The 22,876-nt window shown below is 41.1% G+C and overlaps 1 protein-coding gene and 1 long non-coding RNA gene across 3 annotated transcripts in view; one reads left to right on the top strand and one right to left on the bottom strand.

Annotated features, from left to right (window-relative positions):
* ARHGEF38 (Rho guanine nucleotide exchange factor 38) overlaps positions 1–15,404 on the top strand; it is a 36,868-nt gene extending 21,464 nt beyond the window's left edge. The window contains exons 6-14 of the mRNA XM_075500669.1: positions 4,163–4,362; positions 4,874–5,007; positions 6,677–6,781; positions 7,983–8,105; positions 10,522–10,842; positions 12,475–12,615; positions 13,796–13,994; positions 14,177–14,436; positions 15,219–15,404. Of these exons, the coding sequence (XP_075356784.1) occupies positions 4,163–4,362; positions 4,874–5,007; positions 6,677–6,781; positions 7,983–8,105; positions 10,522–10,842; positions 12,475–12,615; positions 13,796–13,994; positions 14,177–14,436; positions 15,219–15,404 (1,669 nt within the window). The remainder of the gene's footprint in view (positions 1–4,162; positions 4,363–4,873; positions 5,008–6,676; positions 6,782–7,982; positions 8,106–10,521; positions 10,843–12,474; positions 12,616–13,795; positions 13,995–14,176; positions 14,437–15,218) is intronic.
* On the bottom strand, positions 12,228–21,890 carry LOC142409320 (uncharacterized). Of its 2 annotated transcripts, XR_012775573.1 has the most exons (5): positions 21,741–21,890; positions 21,037–21,198; positions 18,715–19,106; positions 14,766–15,578; positions 12,228–12,531 (listed from the first exon to the last, which is right to left on the bottom strand). It is a non-coding gene; the product is annotated as an uncharacterized LOC142409320 (long non-coding RNA). The 2 variants fall into 2 exon arrangements; XR_012775572.1 differs by lacking the exon at positions 12,228–12,531 and having other exon boundaries at positions 14,133–15,578.
* Between the last annotated feature and the right edge of the window lie 986 nt (positions 21,891–22,876).

Here is a 22,876-nt window from a genome sequence, read left to right on the forward strand (position 1 = left end):
TGCACGTCATAAATAAGATCAGTGTAAAATACAGAATCACAGAATCGCATAGGTTGGGAAAGATCTTTAAGATCATCGAGTCCAACCGTAAACCTAACACTACCAAGACCACCACTACACCATGTCCCTAAGCACCTCATCCAAACGTCTTTTAAATACCTCCAGGGATGGCGACTCAACCACTTCCCTGGGCAGCCTCTTCCAATGCTTGATAACCCTTTCAGTGAAGAAAAATTTCCTAATATCCAGTCTAAACCTGCCCTGGCACAACTTGAGGCCATTTCCTCTTGTCCTATCACTTGTTACCTGGGAGAAGAGACCGACCCCCACCTCTCTACAACCTCCTGTCAGGTAGTTGTAGAGATCAATAAGGTCTCCCCTCAGCCTCCTTTTCTCCAGGCTAAACAACCCCAGTTCCCTCAGCTGCTCCTCATAAGACTTCTGCTCCAGACCCTTCACCAGCTTCGTTGCCCTTCTCTGGACACACTCCAGCACCTCAATGTCTCTCTTGTAGTGGGGGGCCAAAAACTGAACACAGTATTCGAGGTGCGGCCTCACCAGTGCCAAGTACAGGGGCACGGTCCCTTCCCTAGTCCTGCTGGCCACACTATTCCTGATACAAGCCAGGATGCCATTGGCTTTCTCGGCCCCCATACACTTTGAAGGATTTGCATGTTGAAATTCTACAGTTGGGGTTTTCAAGCTTTAGTCTATGATATGAAATAGTTTTTCTGCATTTGTTTTCATAAGGGACATTCTTGTATAGTCCAGTCTCCCAAGGAGCGGGGCTCCAAGAGTGACAAAATATCCAGAGTCACAATAAGATCATGTGAGACAGCAACACGTACCGAAATTGCGCAAGACTGGCTGCTCTGCCTTGCATAACCCTATCAGAAATGAATGCCTAGTTTTCTCCTTCAGTTTCCAGTGGAGTGTAGGATACAACTCACTTTCTGAGTTTAAACTGGCTTGTATAAAGCTGCGCAGAGTGCAGTGAGCCAGGTTTAGCTGTGGGACCCTCCCTGAGCTTGGCTACCTCGCATGGTGTGGTGGCATTTGCCTTCCTTGCTGACCGGCAGGGCACTCAGAAATGCCATCACCTGCAACTCAGCTTGGAGGTTGCAGAGTCTCAGCAGCCCTTGGGCAGGACCGCACCCAAAAATCTGGTTAACGTTGAACTGGAAAATACAGCGTAACTCACCCCAAATGGTCTGTGATGTTGCTGCTCCCAGATTGCTTTTCATTCAAGCATGATCAAGAAAACAATTACATAAATACCAGACAGTGCTGCCCTTTGCTAGCAGCTCGATAGGTTTAAATTCTGCTTGGCTTAACAACTGTGCAGCCTCAGTGAATTCCCTGGGTTTGCATGAGAGTCTTACGGCACAGTGAATTATTTGCCCCGCATGTCTTGCACTAAAACGAACTCACGCACAGTAAGCCGTGAAGCCCGAGACTTTAAGTCGTGCTGCAGCCTGTGATGAACGCACCCCATTTCAAAACTGCCAAGCTGAATATGACACCGGCTCTTTTGTCAGCCCTGCTGTACCATACTGGCTATCGTGTTTGCCACTGGACTTCGTTGCTGGGTAATGAGAGCAAATGAAACTAAATCCTGAATCACCTGTCTTTGCATAGCTCACCACCATGTGTTTTTTAAACAGGCGGGAATCTTTCTGCATTTGTGACTTTGTTTTGTTGGGAGGAAGGAGGAAGGGTATGCTGTGAAGTTCACTGCAGTTAAGCCAGCTGCATTTACTGCAGAGCTACGGTAATAATTTGCGATGAGATTAGCGCAGCTACATATGACCTAGAATGCTTGCTAAATTCACAATAACACGGGAGGGAAGGCTAAAGTAGCATCACAAATGAATTGTCAACTTAATTTTCTGCACAATAGATGTCACAAGCCGTTACTCGCCTGTTTCGGTCGCGTGGCGAGGCCATGTCCTGCCCGGCGGCCGGGTGCGTCCTAACGGGGCGCATTGCAAACAGGACTCGTCCGGGAAGAGTGGCTATCATCAGCTGATCTTGCTGGGGAGAATTAGATGAGTTGAACTTTGTGGCATTTAGTGCCCCAGGGAGTCATTATCTTATAACAAACCTACTATCTCTCGAACCATATTGCAAGACTGTGTCATGCAGATATGCGAACAGAGGGCTGTTTATCACTTGGGCAGCTGTCCAAAGTGCAACTATATAAAGAGAAGACACTTGAAGATTTTTCCATTCATGAGGCAGCTTTTATAGATTTGCATTCATGGGGCTTTTCAGAGAAAACAATAACAATTTAAGATTTTTTTTTTCATTATTGCTGCCAGAAGCTGAAAGAAGGGAAAATAGCTCTCTATATTTAATGTAGGATACAGGGAAATGAGGGGGATTGAAATGATGAGAAGGTTTGGGGACATCAAGAAGCCTTAAAAGGCAGCTACTGTTAATTTTTTTTCATGCAGAACTTTTTTACAGATAATGCCTGTGCGAGAGAGATGGTTTAAATATGCAGATGTCTCTTCTCAAAGGCACTCAAATTGTTAGTTAATTAGTCAGCAGTAAGGATAGGCTCTTGTACTTTTTATACATATAAAAGTGGGAATGAAAGCTTTTTTTTCCCTCTTTTACTCTTCCTGCTGCACAGAACAATAGATGTCAGCCTGCAAAACCAAGTGGCTGATCCCCGTTTTTTGTATGTTCCTTCTACATTGTGTTATTCCGTCTTTCCATATGCAGAAATCCTTCTTCGCCTAGCATTAACTCTTGCATAGTTAACGTCAAACCACCTTTTCCCCTCCAAAGCAGCCTTTTCGGGCATGCAAATGGAAAGCTTTCTCTGCTTTACTGCCCTTCACACCGTTACCAACAGCTTACGCTCAAAGGGGAGGTCTGGGAGTCACAGGTAGTTCGGACCAGCACTGGTGCCAGAGCGTTGCCTGGTTTGCTCAGGAGCGTGCTGTAACGAGGAGAGACGAGGGACATGTCTGTCCTGCTGCTGGAGCCTCAGTAGCCGCTGGCCCTGGCCCTGGGGCTTGGCCACCTGGTGTTACCTACTCTGAGGAGACCCCATGTTTCTACCAGCCACGTGGGAGGTAATGAAGGCACGCGTGGCTTGCTCCTGCCCTTCCCCTGTTTTCTCCCAGGCTGTTGTGATGGCCTGCAAACGGCACGGCCTCTCCCCTTCAAGCAAAGGCTTTTGTCCAGAGTGGGGCTGGAGCATGAATTCAGCTGGCTGGTAACTCCCTCGCACGGGGGCCAGAGAGCTCGGGTGGCCTTGATGGCCTGAGCCGCTCGGGTGCCCGGGGAAGCTGCTCTGCTGCCCCTGCCGAGCCAGCAGGGATCGAGCCTGGAGCCGCAGAGCGTCCCTGTGCCCACGCTGGAAGCTGTGACTTTCCTACCTTCATCCTTCTGCCACCCTAGGCAGCTGCCTGCTTTCTTTCGCGTAAGGCGACTTCCAGCAGGTTGGATCAAGCCTGGGTGAACACCCTGTACGTTCAGTGTTCCCCCAGGCCAGATCTGGTACCCTTTGGAAGCTCAGGCATCGCTAGAAACAACCTACCGGCAGCCAGCGAAGAAAAACCACAGGCAAAAGAAAGTAAAACTTAAGGGTCACTGTGGCGACTTGACAGATGTTGTGAGAAGGGATGCAGGCGTGAACAGGCATCCCAGTTACTCGCAGCAGGGAGCTGTTGCAGTCTGAAGCCTGAGGAGCCAGAGCAGGATGTAATAGCCCCGCTCGCATGTGTTTCTCAAACTTCCTGTTATTTGCTTTTCCACCTACATCTCCCTTCCTGGGTGTTGTGGTGCGTAAGTTGTACCCTCAGACTGAGTGGGACAGTTTCAGAGGTAATGTCTAAGCACTAGTCTGGTAGGTTGCTGAAAATACAGAAAACTCAGACCCGGTGTGTGTTTCTCACCGAGGGAGTGAGAGAAGGGTTTCGTTTACAACGGCCCCTGTTTCCCTGACAGATGTATCTTATTTTTTGACTTAAGCGGTAATTGCACTTCTATGAGTCAGTGCAAAGCACTGCTCTGGTTTTGATATTTTCTGTAGTTGAAAGCTCAGCTGAAGGATAGCAGCAGCTTCAATGACTAGACAGAAATAATAAGAAGTTTTTGTCTTCAAGGAGTTTCTCCTTATGTGACCTTTTTTTTGTATAAATTGTAGAGGAAAGCCAAATCTAATGGACATGGGATCCCTGATGATCAAACCAGTGCAACGGGTGATGAAATATCCCTTGTTACTCCGTGAACTCTTGAATTCAACTCCTGCTTGTCACCCTGACCACGAGGTGCTACAAGATGCCCTTTTTGCTATGAAAAACATTAATATGAACATCAATGAACTTAAAAGAAGGAAAGATTTAGGTAAGAAAAAGGCACAGACGTTTGTCTGTCTTTGTAGGTTTGGGCTGGCAATTACGAGAGGTTTCAACTCCAGTCATATCACTACAAGTTTTGGCTGGTGCTATCCAAGTTGTGTAATACGCTGGGTTTCAAGAAGGTAACAGATGCCTTAATGTCACTTGTCCTCAGCCAGCTATGCTATCTGACTGGGAACTCCAGAAGTATGAAAATGATGAAAGAATTCATGTTATATCCACGTTCATTGTCCGTAATGCAGTTGCAAACTCTGATAATAATTAAGATGCAGTGATAGCATTATTTCTTACAGACTTGCCACATTGAAGCCCTAACTTCACTCTTCCCAAGGCTAGTGTTGATAACAGGGTTTTCATAATCTCAAGCATTTTCACACAAGATTACAGCAAGTGACATCAAAGTGTCTGCTCTCAAATGGTTTCATATTTGTGTGCCCATCCCTGTGAAAAGCCCTGCGAATACAGATTATTAGTGTCATGAAATTCTCTGTCTGCAGTGCTGAAGTATAAGAGGAATGATGATGATGAAACCCTTAAAGAAAAGTTTTCCCGACTGAATATCCACTCCATTAGCAAGAAATCCAAGAGGGTCACCAGCCATCTGAAAATACTGACGGGGGGAGAACCTCAGGTACTTACTCATCCAACTGCAGATTTGCATTGACAGCTTCAGTTCTGCTTTTGCACTGGGCATTTTTAAAAACATGTTGGAGATGGAGTTTGTGGTGTTGCTTTTTTTCTGCATCATTTATAAAGTCATTTTCTGACTGTCACAGAAGACAGGAAAGATCTTTGTGATTGAAATAGAAAATAACATAATGTGTTCTCCACCTTTTCCTTTTTTATCTAAGAGTTTCTCAAACTTCTGATCTTCAGCAGAGAGGAAGTGACTGGTAGTTTTGTGAAACTCAGCCTGAGATCAGCACTTTGTGGATGGACCGGCAATAGTTATTGTCGGTGCTGAGAACGTGTTCAGTCCATCTTGCTCCGTATTGTAACATTCAGGTTCTGAACACACCAAGGAAGATGAGCAATACTTCTGACTAGGAAAGGCCATGGGGTTTGCCCTCTGCATGTGTAAGGACGTGGAACCGTCAAAACTACTAGAGGCAAAGAACCCTGTGATAAGTCCGATGGGTGTTGGGTGGCTGAAAAGAAAACAGTCCTTCATAATTTTGAGGTTGTAATTCAAAACCTAGCAGGATAAACATTTTCAGGAAAGCTTAAATCTAAATCTCAAAGAAAATCAATTACAACTGACCTTGAAAATGATATCCAGTGCACCTCACTGCATGAGATGGCTGATTATACAAAGTCACTTGCCTTTCTAGATGTGACTTTACAAGATACGTGCCGTTTTTTCCTGTTTTGTTTTTTATCAGTGGTTTCCCCCTTTCTCTGACGCAAACTACCCACATTTATGTTTTCTGTTCATTTATTTGTACAGCGGAAATTTTTGTATTCAGAATGGGACACCAGCAAGGCTATAAAATCAGAGAAAACCAGGGAATTAAATTTGATTAAGAGGAGATGTGATTTTTCTTTCTTTTCTTTAGAAGTTTTATGGTTTTTTGGTTTTGTTTTTTAATTAAGCTTAAAACATTTGAGAATCGTTTTAGAATCAGGATACATCTGCTAAAGATTCAGCCCTCTCTCCTGCTTAATTAGACTAAGCAAGTTCCCAGTTCACATCTCTGAAACACGCTGTGACCCTTACAGCAAGACCACTGAAAATGAGACTTGAGATTTCTCAGATTCCTCAAGTAAAAGGCAGGCAGAAATAAACGTATTTTCAGGGTTTTTTCAGCTAGCATAAAAAAGTAGCACAAGGCTATTTCCAGCTGCTGAGGTTTCCAGCTGAAGAGCTGGCGTGGCTCTAGAGGTAACAGCTCCACCTACAGCCTGCCTGGGGGAAATCGCCCCATCACCCATCAATAAGCACCCAGGGAAGGAATGCCAGGACATAAAAGTATCTTAACAATTTTCACTATTGTTTCCTCAAATGGAGCAAAAATATACAGAAGATGAAGAGTTTTATTGGCACAAGTAGGTGTGCTAGTAATAAGGCAGCTCCCTGCTTCCACAAGGATTAAAAATTAAGTTCTCTGTCACGTTGCCCTGTGCCTTTGACTTTTCTTGGATTAAAACCGGAGCCTGGGAGAATTAGGGCTGATCTGTTCTGTTTTCAAAGAGAGTAGTTCAGGGGAAGTTTGGGATTTTTCCAGCAGCGCTCTGGATGTTTCTTTCATTAGCCAGGCTCTTTTGGGGTGCCAAAATAACAGTGCAAACATCTATTTTAGGTGAAAGATCAAACTTTTAATAAGGAAGAAAAGTTGTTTCGAAGTTTAGAGAAGACTGTGAAATTGTGCGTGAGGAACATTTCACTCTCCTCACAACATCTACAGGTGGGTACAGGCCTTTGTGAAATCTGTGGCCACAAACCATGTCCATAACCAGTTTAACACACATTTCTGCCACTGGTTAGGCAACACCAAATCATGTATAAGCAGGCCTGTCTACATTGCAATATTAAATAAATGAGCTGTGCTGCTGCTGCATTACTGAGCCCATGGCAAAGAAGTTTTGAAGCCCACACTTCTGTATTTTTCCCCTTACACAAGCAGGCTCTACGGAGACCCATGGGTGCAGTGCAGAAAAGAAGGTGCTGTCTCTGGTGGCACAGTTACGGCTTTCAATCACTGTGGGAAGCCGTCATATGTGTCATGCATATCTGCTGCAGTGGAGCACCAACTGCTTCTCATTACAAATGGAAGAACTGAGTTGCAGCCACATGAATTAAAATGGCCTAAAATACATATTTTGGATGCGAGGACTCCTTCCTTTATCCTGTTGTTAGGTTGTGTTGAGGGCTAGCATTAGCGGTACAGAGTGCTCAAGTGCTGTAAATGTCTTTGCTTTAATGCTCCTCTCCAAAGATGTGGGTTGGCTTGTCTCTTACCAACTTTTCCCTCTCATGGACAACTTACCAACTTCGTAGACGGCATGAAGCCCTTCAAAGTGTAAATGTGCCCAAACCGGACACGAAGGTTGTTTGCGAGGTAGGTAAGACCAATAGCCAGCTGGCCAGAGCTTATTGCAAACGCACCTCGTTTGGTTCAGCAAGCAGGGGAAGGCCAGTGAGCTCAGCTGACAAAGGTTGTTGCCTGCAATGGTGTTGACAGTTCCCTATCCAAGTGGATGCACACTTCATTAAGTTAAAATTCAGAGTAAGTGAAATACACCACTGCAGTCCTACTTAGTCCTCCAAAAGAGGCCTTTGAGGGTGCATGGGTCTTGAGCTGGCTTCTTGCTGAGGAGTAGCTAACTTCCAGTGGGACATTCATTAGGTCGGGGCATAATTTTTTCAGTTGAACATTAACAACTTGATTCTTAAATAGTTTACATTGAAAATAGACAAAACACAGGAAAATATTATCACAGTAAACAACCACACAATGGCTGGAAACTGCACAGAAACTGCACAGGTGTCAGAGATGGAAAATATTTCTGATTCCATCAGTATTATTGCAGTATCTGCATGAGTGAATGCAGTATATTAAAACAGATCGTAATACAGTTTCATCTTCCTACCATCTTCTCATTTAGGATTCTATACATCTGGCTGCACAGAATATAATCGGGCTTCAGGAAATCTTGCAAGACAAAGACGACAAAGTCAACGACTGTTCGAAAAAACGGAACAACACTGCAAATCTCTGTGAAGACCTTGTAAGTTTATGCAATATCCAGCGTTACACAGCTATCTGTATGTGTGAGGAAGACCAGGACAGAAAAGAGCAAAAAAACCTTAGGAATCCATTTGGAAAAATGAGTGGTTTTTTTGGTTGAGTTTCTGTAAGAAATAAGATAAAATTCAGTGTAAGTGCACTGTGTTTTCCCTAGAAGAGCTAAAGAAAACTTCTCAAGCTAAATTCCTTGGTTTAAACTAAAATCTTTGTGCTAAATTTGCACATTTCACCTGAGCTTCGGACAAGAGCAGCAGATCTTTGCTTTGCTACTTTTGCTACCAACGCTTGCAGTTTTAGAGTGACTTTTGTGATCTTTGTGGTGCTCATGAACTATTAGCTCCTGGAATCATAGAGCTGTGAAAATCTCAGCTTTATTACCTTTTAAGTAAGTTACTATCCTTCATATAGGGAAACCATGAAAAATCTGAATATAGCCCATAGGAATTAAAAAGCAATTAAAAAAAAAAAAGGTAATAGTTTTTCAACTAGCCTCTTGGTTTCAGGGTCCAAATGAACTCTAATGCCTGGCTCTACTAAGACAGAATAAAATGTCTCTTCAAAATGGGGGAGGCTGCTTCTTCAAACAGCTGCTCAAGCTGGAAAAATTCAGAGGTGGAGGTTTTCTTATACTTTCCTAGGTTTGTGCTGACTAAAATATAGCCATTCAATCCTTTCCAAAACACTGAAAACAGAGTCTGCCAAGAAACAGAAGGATCTTTGACAGACCACATCCTCCCAGATAATGACAGGGACATAAGATGTTGTATTTCCTTTCCTTTGAAGTTCTCACATTGGAAAAGAATCTCAAAAATTAATAATCAGAAAGATATTTTCAAGGACTTTACAATAAATGAGTGCATAAAGTGCAGAAGAGTACTGTTCTATTATTGCAGTGATGAGTGTGTCCAGTATGGAAGATACTCCCATATTCAGAAACATCAAAGAAAAGCAGAAGCCATTCCACAATAGATGAAACAGAAAACTTTTTTTTTGGAAAAAATTTTGTAAGTCCTATTGGCTCATGACCCAGCTATTCTGAAGGTCTATGTAATTAAAAAAAAACAAAACAAACTTAATCTTATTTGTTTTAACTGTGGACATTGTTATTAACCATGTAAATTTCTACTTATTATCTATTTATTTCTGCGTCTTGGATTTACAAGATTCCAAGGATTCTCTATCCTATAAGGTTTTTTTTTTCCCAAAAACTTTTGTCCTGACATTGCATGATGAGTAAACGTTCTCACTGAACAACCCAGTGTTCTTCAGATGTTTTCCTGAAAGGGTATTATCAATGGAGATCTCAGCAATGGGCTCAGGTTAATTTTTTTTTCCTTTGTGCATTTGTCAATAATGAATTCCTTCCTCTCTCATTATATTTTAGGGAAAATTTTAGGACAGAAATCCACAATATCCTCTTCTCTTCCAGAAATCAGGTCCAGTGGTTTGGAAAAATTGTTTTCTAAATGCATAAAAAATTGGTTTGCTAAACACAGCGCAGTTTTTCAGGTGGAAATAAAGTAGGAACTATCTAGCTAGTGTACATCATCTTGGCCTTGGGAGAGCAATTCTGGTGCTGAAATGGATCTGTCCTCAACTGTGGCGTGTTACGGAGGGTAGAGGGACAGCTGCTGTTTTATTCTCACATTCAACCCAACAACTTAATTCACAAAGAACGTCCAAAAGCTTTAATATGATGATGAGTTTCACTCACTACAAGCCTGTGCTGTATTTGAACAAGTGACTCACAAAAATAAATTTTATTTCATGCAATATTAATCCCTAGAGACAATTAGAGACTAATGGAAAAGTCTGAGAAAGACTTTGTTTTTTTACCAGGTGTCTAATTTTGTTGATTACTAGAGATAAAACCAACAAGCATAACATAATTTAATCAAATCAAGTGATTGTTTGTGTTTGCTTAAACAGGAATTGAGTTACAGCTGTTTCCAGGAGGTGGGGGGGAGGGAGGGAAGCTTTGATAGCATTCAAGACTGCAAGACTGCCATTGAACAAGACCTCACTGCCTCTAGACTGTATATTGGCATGGGCCTTCCAGTTATGGAAACCCCAGTTTTATTGGACCACTTCACCGATCCTTGCCCAGTTTTTCCTCAGTGGTAACACACTAGGGGCAGTACCGCAGGCTGCATGCTCCAAGGGACCATTACCGTTACCAGACACTTTAAGCTGCAAAACTGTTACTTCTCCTTTGCAATGTTATAAAGGAGATTCTAACTCATGCTAGACCCTGCTTGAAGCTGCCTCTGACAGCAATGCTTTGAGAAGAGTAATTAACAGATTGCTTGATAGGCTGCCATCAGGCTTAACCTGTTACTGGGTCTGAAGAACTTTATGAATAAAGTAATATGTAGGTCTGTTTTATACCTTTCCAGATGGCTCAGCTGGACAAGCTTGTTTTGACTCCTCTCTCAGCACTACAAGCCTTGTTTTCAGGCCCACAGAAGCTCATCCAGAAGCGCTATGACAAGTTGTTGGACTACAACAGCTACCTTCAGAGGTCAACAGGAGAAGAGCTGGACCTGGCAAAGAAAGACTATGAGGCTCTAAATGCACAGTTAGTGGAAGAACTGCAGGTATTCAACAGAGCAGCCAAAAAGATTGTGTTGAACTGCCTTCATTGCTTCATCACCCTCCTCAGAAATACTATGTCTGCAGCACTTCAATCAAATTCTGCTGTGGTGGTGCCTATTCCAGTAAGTACATTAGAAACAGGTGTAGCTCTGCCTTTATTTGTCTTTCTTCTTTCTGTGTGATTTGGCTACAGTTATGTATGACACATACCTACAAACTACACTGATTTTGTTGTTTGTTCTGCTAAGCACAGTCAGGTTTGTTTTTTTTTTTTTTCCCCCTTGCAAGCTCAGCAGAGGTTAAGTTCTGAGCTCAAGTTTTGTCAGGCCTGGACTTTTCATCGAGAATGATCCTAATGCAGCTGTTCCAGCTGCTACAGTGATAGCAATGGCAAGAACATTACAGTAAGGCAAGAAGGAGGCAGCTGCTAGCATTTTAATCTTTGTTTCTTAGCATCTACCCCGAGTAGCCCAGAAAACACAGGAAGAGAAATTCTAAGAAAGTACATGAATGCTCCTGTTGCTGCTGGACCTGCAGAGTCACAGATGACTGCAGAAGAGAAGCAGGTTAGGAGATCTGATGAAATAATTTCTGTGAAAAGCAAGTTGCTTTTAAACCCAAATATGCTGCAGAAGCTCCTGCAGACATCTCTAGGCAGTAAGGAATAGCTTTGTCTACATTGGCATTTTTAGAAAGTTCAAATCATTTCACTTATCTAGCCTAAAGTGCCAAAGATGCCTGTCTGAGCTACACAGAAAGGCATCAGTTCCTCCAGCCCACTCTACTCTTTCTGGGCACTATGATCATTACCTGAAGATCGAAGTTGAGAAATTATTCTTAATTTGTGTGAAAATCCTACAGTGTTTCAGTTTTGTTGTACTTTTGCCTAGAGGACTTGAACCCGCCAAGAAACACAGCTGCAACAATGCTTTCCACACATCCGAATCCATTCACCCGAACCGGAGCAAGACTCTAGATAGGAAACACGTTGCAGTGAGGCAATTCTGGAGTATTCTCTTCTATCAAAGCTTGAACACAGCACTTTATAGTCAGGGGCAGATGAAAAATTAAGAAAGCAAGGTCAGGATCAAAACACAGTGCTGCGCTGTTTAATGGGAAAATGAAGGCTTTTCCCGCATGAAGAAATTGCATCCCTGTAATTTGACCATTTCATGTTTTGAAAGCTGTTGTATCGAGCATTGTTTTCTGTGAGGCTCTGCCTACAAAATTACCTTCTTTTTCTTTTTTCTGTTTACATCAGCAAATACATTTGGGGTTAGGCATAGACCAAAAGCACTTACCCAGTGCCACAGACAGAGCTTCAGCTTACCCAACGATTTTTAACCTGGTGGCAGCACCCAGTTGCACAAACACACAGCTGTAAGGTAAACTACTCCAAGCCTTACAGCACATTGGCCACTCTGATAGCTGCCGAGACGCACATTTGCATCTGAAAGCAGGTGGCTCAGTAGCATAAGTGCGAGGCTGTTCATTTTCATCACTGTTTAGAATATTTTTTAATGATTTAGCTTAAATTAGTATGTCTTTTAAATCTAATAGCAATCATTAGAAACTTTAAGGAAGGACCTTTCTTTTCTTTCATCTCGTACCTAGCACACTATGGGCTCTGCAGAAAATAGGAGTAACTTGTCAGATCTCTTGACTCCTAGCGTTCAGCCCTTTAAACCAAATCTGCTCTCTCAAATCTCCTTACCATTTTGTTCATGAGATCTAACCCACCTTTGTGTTTGCAGCTGTCTTCCTCAAGCATCTGTGAAGTGCAGAATCAGTTGATGGAGGAGGTTCACAAGCTGAATTTTGTAAAAGAAAACAGCAGTGTAACCTTTATTGAGAGAAAACTGAGCTTGGAAAAAAAGAAACCTGTCCCTTCTCCAGTGAGTACCATACATCCAAATTGTGTATGAAGCATCCTCTTTTGATTGCTTTTGAAACAAATCCATTTTTATGCCACCTAGAGGTTTGGGCTTGGTCTCTTCACTGGGACTGAATCAGGTTGTTAGAATGAAGCTGTTCCATTGACCAGTAACTTCTGAAGATTTTTCACTCTTTTCATGTTATTACCTTGAAAATCCACTTGAAATTATCTCTGATTACCCTTAGGTCTTTAAGCACTTGTTAAGTCTAAGGTTGTATATGTAAACTTTGATTACTTCTTTTGTTAAATACTCGTACAGTGTGTTTTAGTCTTCTAATTCAGAACATTTTTTTTCCTCATCCTCAGTTGCGGTTATGTGTACTGGTGTTTACACACATATGCACACACACACACCCCCACAGCAGAAGATTCAGAAAATCCACCAGGAAATATTTGTCCCCCCAGTCCCCAATCTTAGCAGACGTTTCCAGAGCTTTTAGGAGTCTAGTTTACAGTAAAATAAAAACTCAAGCGCAGATTTACAGGAGAAGCTGAGGAAGCTGTAGGACTCCTTTTAGCATCAGTAAGGCACATGTGCTCTTGCGTCTGTGGTACGTTAAGATCACATTGATGTGCAGCACCTCCCTCCCTGCCCTCTAACCAAACTCTGAGTGAATATGCTTCCAGAAGTTAACAGCACCTTGCCCTTATTTACTGAGGTAATTTCACACAAAAAGCAGACCGTTTGGCTACCACTGATTTTCTTGCCTAATGCCTTATCATGCAAGTTGTTATGTGACCTTAGCACACCTCAGCCAATTTTTGGATTATGCTTTTTTTGTGGTACTACATAGGAATTAAAAAATCATTGCTATGGAAAAACAATTAAGCAAGTGACAGTTCACACACAGAACACCAGCTCTTTGAGAACAGACTAAGAGGTCTTTAATGAATGAAATTCCTACATTTCTTTAAAATCTGCCCTTTATTGCACACCTATTAATATAGCAGTTGGACAGGTCCTTGCTGCATATGCAAAGGAGATTTGGTTACGTATAGCTGTGTAAGTAACTCCTTGATCTGTGTGTAAAAATGTAGGGTCAGTTGCCACATGCAGCACACTCTGGTTTTTATGCATGTGTGTTGCTCTAGAAATGGCCTCAGCATTATTCCCAGTGAGTAATTTTTTTGCCTTTCAGCCTGAATCCCCACGTCAAACAGAAGGCCACAGGTCCAAGCTGTTGTCTACGTACAGTACAGAATTGCTATACCAAGCTAAGCGCAAGTGCAATGCCACGCAGGAATTTGATATTGATTTACATGAAGGAGAACTGGTGGCTGTTGTGGAGCAAAAGGACCCCTTTGGAAGTACGAGCAGATGGCTTGTTGACACAGGAAGTAAGTTCTCTGCACAAACATCCCAATAACAGCTTCCCTTTGGGGTATTGACTTCTTTTCATTCTGGCCCTATCTGTTTGCCTCTGTCATACTGACGGCTGCATAAAATGGTTGGTTTTGAAATCGTTTTAGCAGTATTTTGCTGTTTGTTTAATTTTTTCTCTTTTTATTCTGGTGTCTAGTCCTTAAAGGGTTTGTGTATTCCTCCTTCCTGAGGCCTTACAATCCAGCCAAAGCGCAGAAGGACGTAGCAGAAAACAGCTTCGGTGATGACGATTTTGATAATATCAGCCTCTTTGTCTCTTCACGGCCCTCTACTGACAGCAGCACGAGAAGCCTGGGGCACAAAAAGAGTGACAGCAGCTCATCTCTTCACTTCTGCGAAAATCCCACAATTAATGGCACAGGGACTGATGCTTTTCAGGATATGGATGATCAGCATGTATGTATGATACACACTGTGCCTGTCTTCTTCTTGTTCCTATTTCAAATCTAGAATTGTACTGCTTATAATTTAAATAGTTTCCTTTTACACTAGAAAAGACTGGCACTAATCTGTCAGTATGACATGGGAATTCGTTATCCTCTGTTCTTTGCCTTTCTTAAACAGTTACGAAGTAGGAAAAGATAATCAGTTAAACCATGAATCACAGTCCTGTCTCATAGAAAACACACTGTTGCATTACCCCAACCCCATGTACAACACCTCAAGGTTCTCCTATGGAGCAGAAACCTGCAAAATAGCTCAGTTTGGGGGATTTTTCCACTTACCATTGACAAGAAAGCTGTGGCAATGCTGATCAGCAAGGCACAGAAGTGACCCGTGTGCCACGTTTGAGTACAGGAGCTTTAGGAAAGGCGATTTTCTCTGAGAAAACCTTGCTGGAGAATTCTCCGTCCAATCCAAGGCTGCTTGGTGTGACAGAAACAGGCACTTGGTACGAGCTGAAAACCTTACTAGTGTAGTAAGGTGATGAGGTCTTGGAGCTTGGTTTGTTCCTTCCCATGCAGAATTCCCCAGATCCTTCAATTTTACTTTTCATTTTGGCCCCCCTGTTCACTGTAGTCTGTCTAGCAATTGCAGACCACGTAGTTGCGTACTGGTTCATGTATGTTATTATACATTTTCTGTATACAGAATTCATACTAATACAACAATGACAGGGTAAAATGTGGCTACATTTCTGAATTCAGATTTTGGTTTCTGTGGCTTTCCTTTTTCAGACCTTCTATGCTGTTTATGCATTTCAAGCAAGAAATGATCAGGAACTCAGTCTTCAGGAGTACCAGAAGGTTAGGATACTTCGGTTTTCTGACCTGAGTGGCAATAAAGAATGGTGGCTAGCAGAAGCAAAAGGTCAGAAAGGATATGTACCATCTAATTATCTCGGGAAGATGACATATGCTTAGGAACAGAAAGGCCCATTGAGCCAATTTCTCTGAAGTAGACAGAATAATCATCTACTACAGTTTGCAGCAAGCAAGGCAAACTCACAAGTGATTGACAGAAGCCATGGTATCTGGTACAGCACACAGATGATATTGAGAACCTCCATCGTCCAAAAGCCATCACCTTGTCAAGACCTGAGGGAAGAAACATTTAACAGGAAGACTGATTCTGATTAACATCCTGAAGAGCTTGATTTTCTATTACCCCATAATTTTCTCTTTTGTCAAAGCGTCCTACGTCAAAAGTCAACCTACAAGTACAAATCACAGCTGAAATTATGTTTTTCTTCCATGATATTTAGCAAATAATATTCAAGATGAAGAGAATTAGCCTTGAAAAAGGACAAATTCAGTCTTCAGGGATGCTGCAGTTCAGGCTGAATTGTTCCTGAACCACTATCTCAATGAATATAAGCACGTCTTAAGACTTGAGCTTTTTGGTTGCCTGTTTTTATCCTCAGCCACTTCTGTAATGAACCTTTTTCTCAGTGGAGATTATTGGAGTGGGAAAAGAAAAAGGGTTTCATTTTTGTAGGAAACATTGCAACTTAAAACATACCAAATGTGGTGGTACCAGTGGCTGGTCCCAGGGAAGAAGGTATGTTTAGTTAAATATGGAAATGGGGGGAGGGAAAGAGGGGGCACAAGAAACAGGTACTGTGAAATAAAGAAGTTATAATTTTCAAAAGAATTACACAACTACTTCTTATAGTAGGAAACTGTTTGTAGCAATATGAAAGCACCCCAGGTTTGAAATTCCACGTATGTCTCCACACTAACTGCTTTACAGTGCAAGATCTATGTAGTGAAATGAAACCTGTGTTATTAGACTTGGGAAATTTATTAAGATTACAAAAAAAAAAAAAAAAAAAAGAGTCAAGCAATGCCTTTCAATTAATATTTATGGCCTATCTGTTTCCTTAGGACAGATACAGTGATTGTAATGTCTAGTGAATAAGCTAGGACTTAAGATGCATCAAAATTTCTCTTCCAGAAAAAAAAAAAAAAAAGAAAAATCATTCTCGAAATGTCTGAGGTTAGATTGAACAGTGAAGAATATATCGATAGGCTGATTCACTGTTTGCAGAATTCAGAGTCAAAAGCCCTGTATTTTGCTAACATATCTTCAAAAAAGTGGAAGCTATTTTAACAAGTTAATATAGTTCACATTGCATCCTCAATGAGCATACAAAACAAAAAATCCCAAGGAAGGATCTGAATGTCAAGCAGTACTTTTTTTAGGTTCACTGACTACAGCAATCCTTAGGTCAGGCTGGTACCCTACACTTGAGCTAGACTGAATAGGGATATAACAACATCTCGTTGCTATTACCATCAATAACTGAGTGTTCATCGCAATTTATTTCAATACAGCAATGCCTAAGTCCTCTAGTGATAAGCGAGGACCTTCTTGTGCTAAGCATTGCAAAAAGAAAACAAAAAAAGTGCCTATGCCTGCAGCAGATAGTGTAATTGAAGGTAAACTCCTGTCAGGTATTTTCTTAATTGATGCATAATTACTTATTACTGACTGACCATTAAAAAGACAACAGCAGTAAAATTAAAGGGAGGAGGGTGGGTGTTGCTGATCAAGGGTATACAGAAATTGTTCTAAAGCTTTTGTGTAAGTTTCTACTTCCTGTAGTTGAAGTGTGGGGTATGAAGATGAAATGATTCAAAACCCTTACCAAGATGTAATAGGAAATAACCTGTCAGCAAAGAAAGGATGAGAAAAGTTAGGGCAGTCAATGCGAACAATAGTTTTTGCTACACTAATGAACCTAGTTTCATTTTCTTTAGTGTCCCAAATTTTCATATTATTTTCCTAAAAAGTTAAAGAAAGTTCTCAGTCTTGCTTGGAAGATGAATGCAGTGGATCACAGAGATGAGAACCTGAAATTTGGGCTGGATTAAATCATATGATGGAGAAACTTTTTGAGTTCTCTGAGACGGACATCCAGAAACTGGTATGTGAAACTCTGTGAGCTACTGCAATCCAATGAGCAGTAATAATAGCTAATGCATTATTTTGCCTAACTGTACATCACCTCATGCACTTAAATCTTGCAGTTTCCATAGCAAGCAAAAAAGGTTCTCATTCATTTTATTAATGGATGTAGCTGTTTTGACGGAAAACTTTGCCTTTAGTTAAATGACGAAAATAAAGCTTTGGAGAGGGAGTATCAGCTTGGAAGAATGGACTGAAAGACTCTCACCTACTAAGCTTGCACTGCTTTGGCTTTTATATTTTAAGATTACGGGGAAGATGCACACAAGAAGCTTTTCAGTATGTCTTAAAATTTAAAATATTTTATTTGGAGATGATCTATACTTTGCAGTAGTTGAAACAGTTTTTGAAATGACTGAATTGTACTTAATAGGCTTAATGCAGTCATGTAAGCACAATGATGAAGTTTTGTATTTCAGACAGTGAAATTAATTAAGGGCAAGAGTCAGGAAAAAAGATTTCTGAAGTCTTAGCTCTGAGAACTCAGCTTGAGTCATAGGGAGAGCTCTGATTTTGAGTGTTAGGTACATTACCCAATGAAAAATCAGGCTCTGTGAAGGTGTCTCAAAGTGTATTCAAATGCTGCTCTCCAAAATATTCACTAGGTATCCTGAAGTAACAAGGAATGAAGGATGAAATATACTGGAGCTGGTCACCTAAATTTCATTGAACTTCTGTGGAACTTTGGAACTCCTAGTAAGCCATATGAAATGTATCCCAGTGTATGGTTAGGACCCCTAATAATTTTTCTATCATGGGATAATTTATGACTTTATTACAGCCTTGTAACTTGGGATCCAGAAAAAGTACTTTATTAGGTACCCAGGTGGATTGGTTTACTTCATTTCAGAAATTCAAAGTTTTAGCCGTTATCATTTGATATTACAGATATACTGCAAACTTTAATTTTTGTTTAAAACAGATGAATGCAAACTACAATTGCAAAAAATTAAGAGACGCTCTTTGAATCTAAAGCCTTCCTACATTCAGGAGATTTACAACAATTCATATTGGACTTGCGCAGACACTTTTTTTTTAAGCTAGGGCTTTAAATACTAGAAACTGAGCTATGTCAGGGCTCCAGAAATTCCTAAGAATATGCAATGTTTTTGCAGCTGTTTCTTTAACGTAGAGAAGGTTACAGTATTCTAAGAGTTTTCTTATTCTGATTAATGACAAAACTAATTTATTTTGATTGAAGCAGGGACAGGCTGCAGTTTAATGGACCGATCTTGCATTTATTCAAATGTGTGTTTTACTTACTTGAACCGTTGTGATAATAGGCGTGTACAAGTACTTCCAAGATTGGGTCCACTCAAACTGAAGTGTTTCTCCATTCAGGGAATATTTTTAAGTTTTGGCATTGATAACTTGGAACCCAGAAAACGTCCAAGCCAATGAACAGCACAGAGTCTCTGGCTCTGACCTCTGGCACCTGTGTGCTTCACCATCGTCCCTCTGCTTGGATGGTGCTTGTGAACCTTAAGTAAGGATTCACCTTCTCAATGCAAACACAGATTGAAGAATTATTCCTTCTGACTTTTCATCTTAGGAAGCTTCACTGAGTAATTATCTCCTTCAAACACTGAAGTATACTTTTGCTGTCATTTTACGATAGCTTGTAAAAATGCGGATACGTGAAGCGGACCTAACACCTGCAATAGGAAACACAGCCATAACAATCCTTGTACCTGTAGATCTATTACTGATAATTCCTCTTACAATATTGTTTGTTCAGAAATGGTGAAAAAAAAAAAATCTTCTTTTAAATTATTATAATAATAAAAAATCTATTTTTGTAAAACTGTTTCTTCTTTTTTTTTTTAAACAAGACCTTTTCCAGAAGCAGAGCTTTATATTCTATCCAAGATCTGCTTTCTGTTGTGAACTATATAAAGCATCACTGCAAAGTTAGCAGAGAAATAGACAGTTGCCTCAGATAAAATGCTGCATTTCTAGTATGCATCCTAGCTTATCGATCAATATATTAGAACTTGTCTAACACTATGAAAATATTGAGCAAGTTTCAAAATACACTTCAAGTTTCCAAATGTCAGCTTAGTTCTGTTCTTTTCTAGCTGCTCCTGAGGTCGTGACCATTATTTACTGCTGTGTCCAGCCAGAGGTCTGTCATGAGTTATAATAGATAAAAGCTTGTGTTACTAAAATAAATTACAGAACTTTGTGTTAGATCTTTCCTCTTAGACCCAGATATCACTAGCATCCCCTAGTCCAGCCAGAAGGAGCACTCAGAAACAAAGTAACTATCATTTCCCATTACTAAGGGTATCAGAATTTGGGCATCTGTGAAAAAACATCGTACTTAAGTGGAAGTAAAATATTACCATACTAGTTTAAAAAATGGATAAGGAAAGTCAAGTAGCTATATTTATAGTAAATCACAGAGCAATTTGGTTTGGGGATAGAAAAGTCACAGGACTATTTTCCAGTTATTTTTTCTAAAGATGAGGTATGTTTCTCAAAATTCAGAAGGGCCTTCCTTCTTTCTGCCCTACACTAGATTCCTCAACCTGATGTGCAAATTCAGTCAAACAATCCTGTAGAACAGACTCCTTTCCTGAAAATACAGTTGTTAATTCCATCCTAACTGTAACTTCAAAGCAGAAAGCAACTGTTCCCTTCAATCTACTCTGTTTTTCAGCAATGCATATCTTACATATTCAAGCTAAACACTTGATTTAAAAGACCAGGTCTATGCTATAAATCCTTCCTGATATAATACTTCAAAGAATCACAATCCTAACTGACATTTTTATACCAACAGAAGGAGACTTTGTAATTCATTTAGGAAGCTGGGAAAGTTACAGTGGAAGAAAGTCTTTTGCCAATACAAATTGCAGCTCTATTGCAGATTTTGCTAATACAGTGATATCAGCAAGTCCAGCTAGACTTGGCCTTATTAGAGGGAAAAGACAGGCATGCATAAAAGGTATAGCGTAAGTTGTTTTATTCTAAATGAATAGGAGATAACCTACAGTCAACCCATGCCAGAGTTATACATCAGGTATATGTATCCAGTGCATCAGGATACACTGGAATCAGGTCTCAGAGGTATTTTAAATGGCACTAGCTACCAGAATTTAAAAACAAAGATCAATTTTTTCTGCCTTTGTTCACCCCATATGTGGTACCTAAAGTAATCCGAACAGTTCAGATGTAAGCTCCTGAACTCTCGCAAGCAAGACTATATGTATATTCAGAGGCAAGACAGTGGCAGCTAGCACCTTGAACTTTCCTGTGGGAGCAGGTTTTACTACTAGAGTGAACACTTTACATAGGAGCACTCCAGCCATTATTTTTAAATCACCCTCGAAGCCACCGGCACTAGAAACACAAAGCCTTTCTTTTCTTCTTCCACAGGAAGTAATAGTTGAAGAAGTATGCAAACTCTCCAGGTAGCTAAGGCAATCCTGAGGAAATGAAACTATTCCTTTGGATATTTAAGGAACCTTAGCCTAAATCTTAATTGTGGAGAAGAGAAAGGTATGGGAAATAGCTGCATGTATCAGCTTTACACATACTTAAAATACAGGATGGCTAAGAAAAGCTGTAGCTTTCACCTACCTATGAATGTCTGAGATGTTTTCATGTTTAGAGATGCTCCCCTCATGACAGAAGGAATGGAGAGAGGATTGCTGAGTGCTGGTCACAGACAGTAAGACTTGAGATCGTTTTCCAGTGCTCAGCCTGAGCCAGTTCTTGAGAGCCGAACAAAACCTGGAGCAGCTGGGACAAAGAGAGGGAGCACAAGCTGTGAAGAACAGCTCAGGGGTATGAGTGGAGAGCTGGAAGACCTGATGTTTTCTCAACTACCTCTCTTAGTCGTGGTGGTAAAGCATTAACTGTAACCCCCACGTGGCTGGGACAGGTTTGAAGGAGTGTAACAGAATCCGGCAGGATATGCAGAAATAGCTGAAGGGAGGCTTGTGGGTGTAAGAGCTAGGTCTAGTCAGGAAAAAGCCACGAATGCTTCCACAGGAAGCTCCCGAGAGGCAGTCACAGTGCCTACAAACCCCTTTGTAACAGCAGCTGGGCTAAGTGCAAGACTGTGCTGCGGCTGGGGGGTGGAGGGGGCTTATGTTCTGCAAAATGAAGAGAGACAAAGCTGATCCCACCCAAGGCCCTGGAAGTAGGAATTTAGCGTATTCAGCTTGAACAATACCCACATACAGACCAATTTCTCTTCCTCTCCCCCCACTCCCCTTCAAGTTCATAGTAGTAGTAGCACCTAGGCAGACGACCCAAGATGCTGCTAGGATACAAGTCACCTTGGACACGGCTGATGTCTGGATGCAACTCTGCCCTGGCATAGCTTCTTTCTTGCACTAATCCCGTGGCATTTGCTTCATTTGCTCCTGGAACTGAGACACTAAATAACAATGAAATACGGATACGTAAACACAAACATGACAGTTCCCATGAAAGCTGTGTGGAATACATCACTCAGTATAACAAGGAAACTTTTCCTATGTAGGGTTAAAAACCCAATTTTTTTCATTATTCTTTATGAAAGCAAAATAGGAACCCTCATTTTCACAAAGGGCTAAAGGAATATATTCAGATCTCTGTGCAACCTTTTCTATTTGAAAATCTATGCTATTACAAATATTTTTACAGCTGTTTTCACAGCTAACATACCTTGTATCACTATTTCAGATACTTGCAAATCCACAAAGGAACTAGTAGAGGGGAAAAAAGAAAGTCTGTGAGTTGAGGAGAAAGGAAGAGGGTTTCTGAATACCTCTGCCCCCTGCCCAAATCAAATAAACCCTTTGTCCCATGCATGCTATGGGAGGGACAGTGACATATTAGGATCCCCATTCCGGGTTACATGGATCCTAATACTTGGTCTCCCAAATTCCAGACCCTGGCCCTTGCACCTTCAGACACTGTTGGCAGGCTAGCCGACCTGAAACCCAAGTAGGGAGCTTGCCACAGGTCTTAGGATTAATACGAATCCGACACTGTGCAACATCAGAACTGGTGTGGTGGTTTGTAGTTTTTCCTCTATCTAATTACAACTCAAGGGATAAAACAGGTACCATAATACAGCTGGGTAGGGTCTGTGTCCTAGCATTTCTTTGTGAATATGTTTTTGCAGCCAGGAGATTGGAATCAACTTTCTATAATCTTAAGACTCTTCTAAATCTCCAACATGCCCTGGCCTTCTCTCCAAATTGCATCTGGAAATCCAACCCTTTTCCCCAGGCTTGAACCCATTTACATACAAGCCTTGAAAGATCCAGTGCCAATACCCAGTTAGAAGAAGTTCTGTAACATTTCTAGTAAATTCAAATACAGGGTCTTCCAGCAGATTTGGGAAAGCATGCATGAGCAGAGTATTCCCTCTGAAATACAAATCACTGAAGGGAAGGGGAAAGAAATTGAACTTTTAGAATATACA

This window comes from Mycteria americana, chromosome 4, assembly GCF_035582795.1.
Source record: "Mycteria americana isolate JAX WOST 10 ecotype Jacksonville Zoo and Gardens chromosome 4, USCA_MyAme_1.0, whole genome shotgun sequence".
Classification (NCBI taxonomy): domain Eukaryota; kingdom Metazoa; phylum Chordata; class Aves; order Ciconiiformes; family Ciconiidae; genus Mycteria; species Mycteria americana.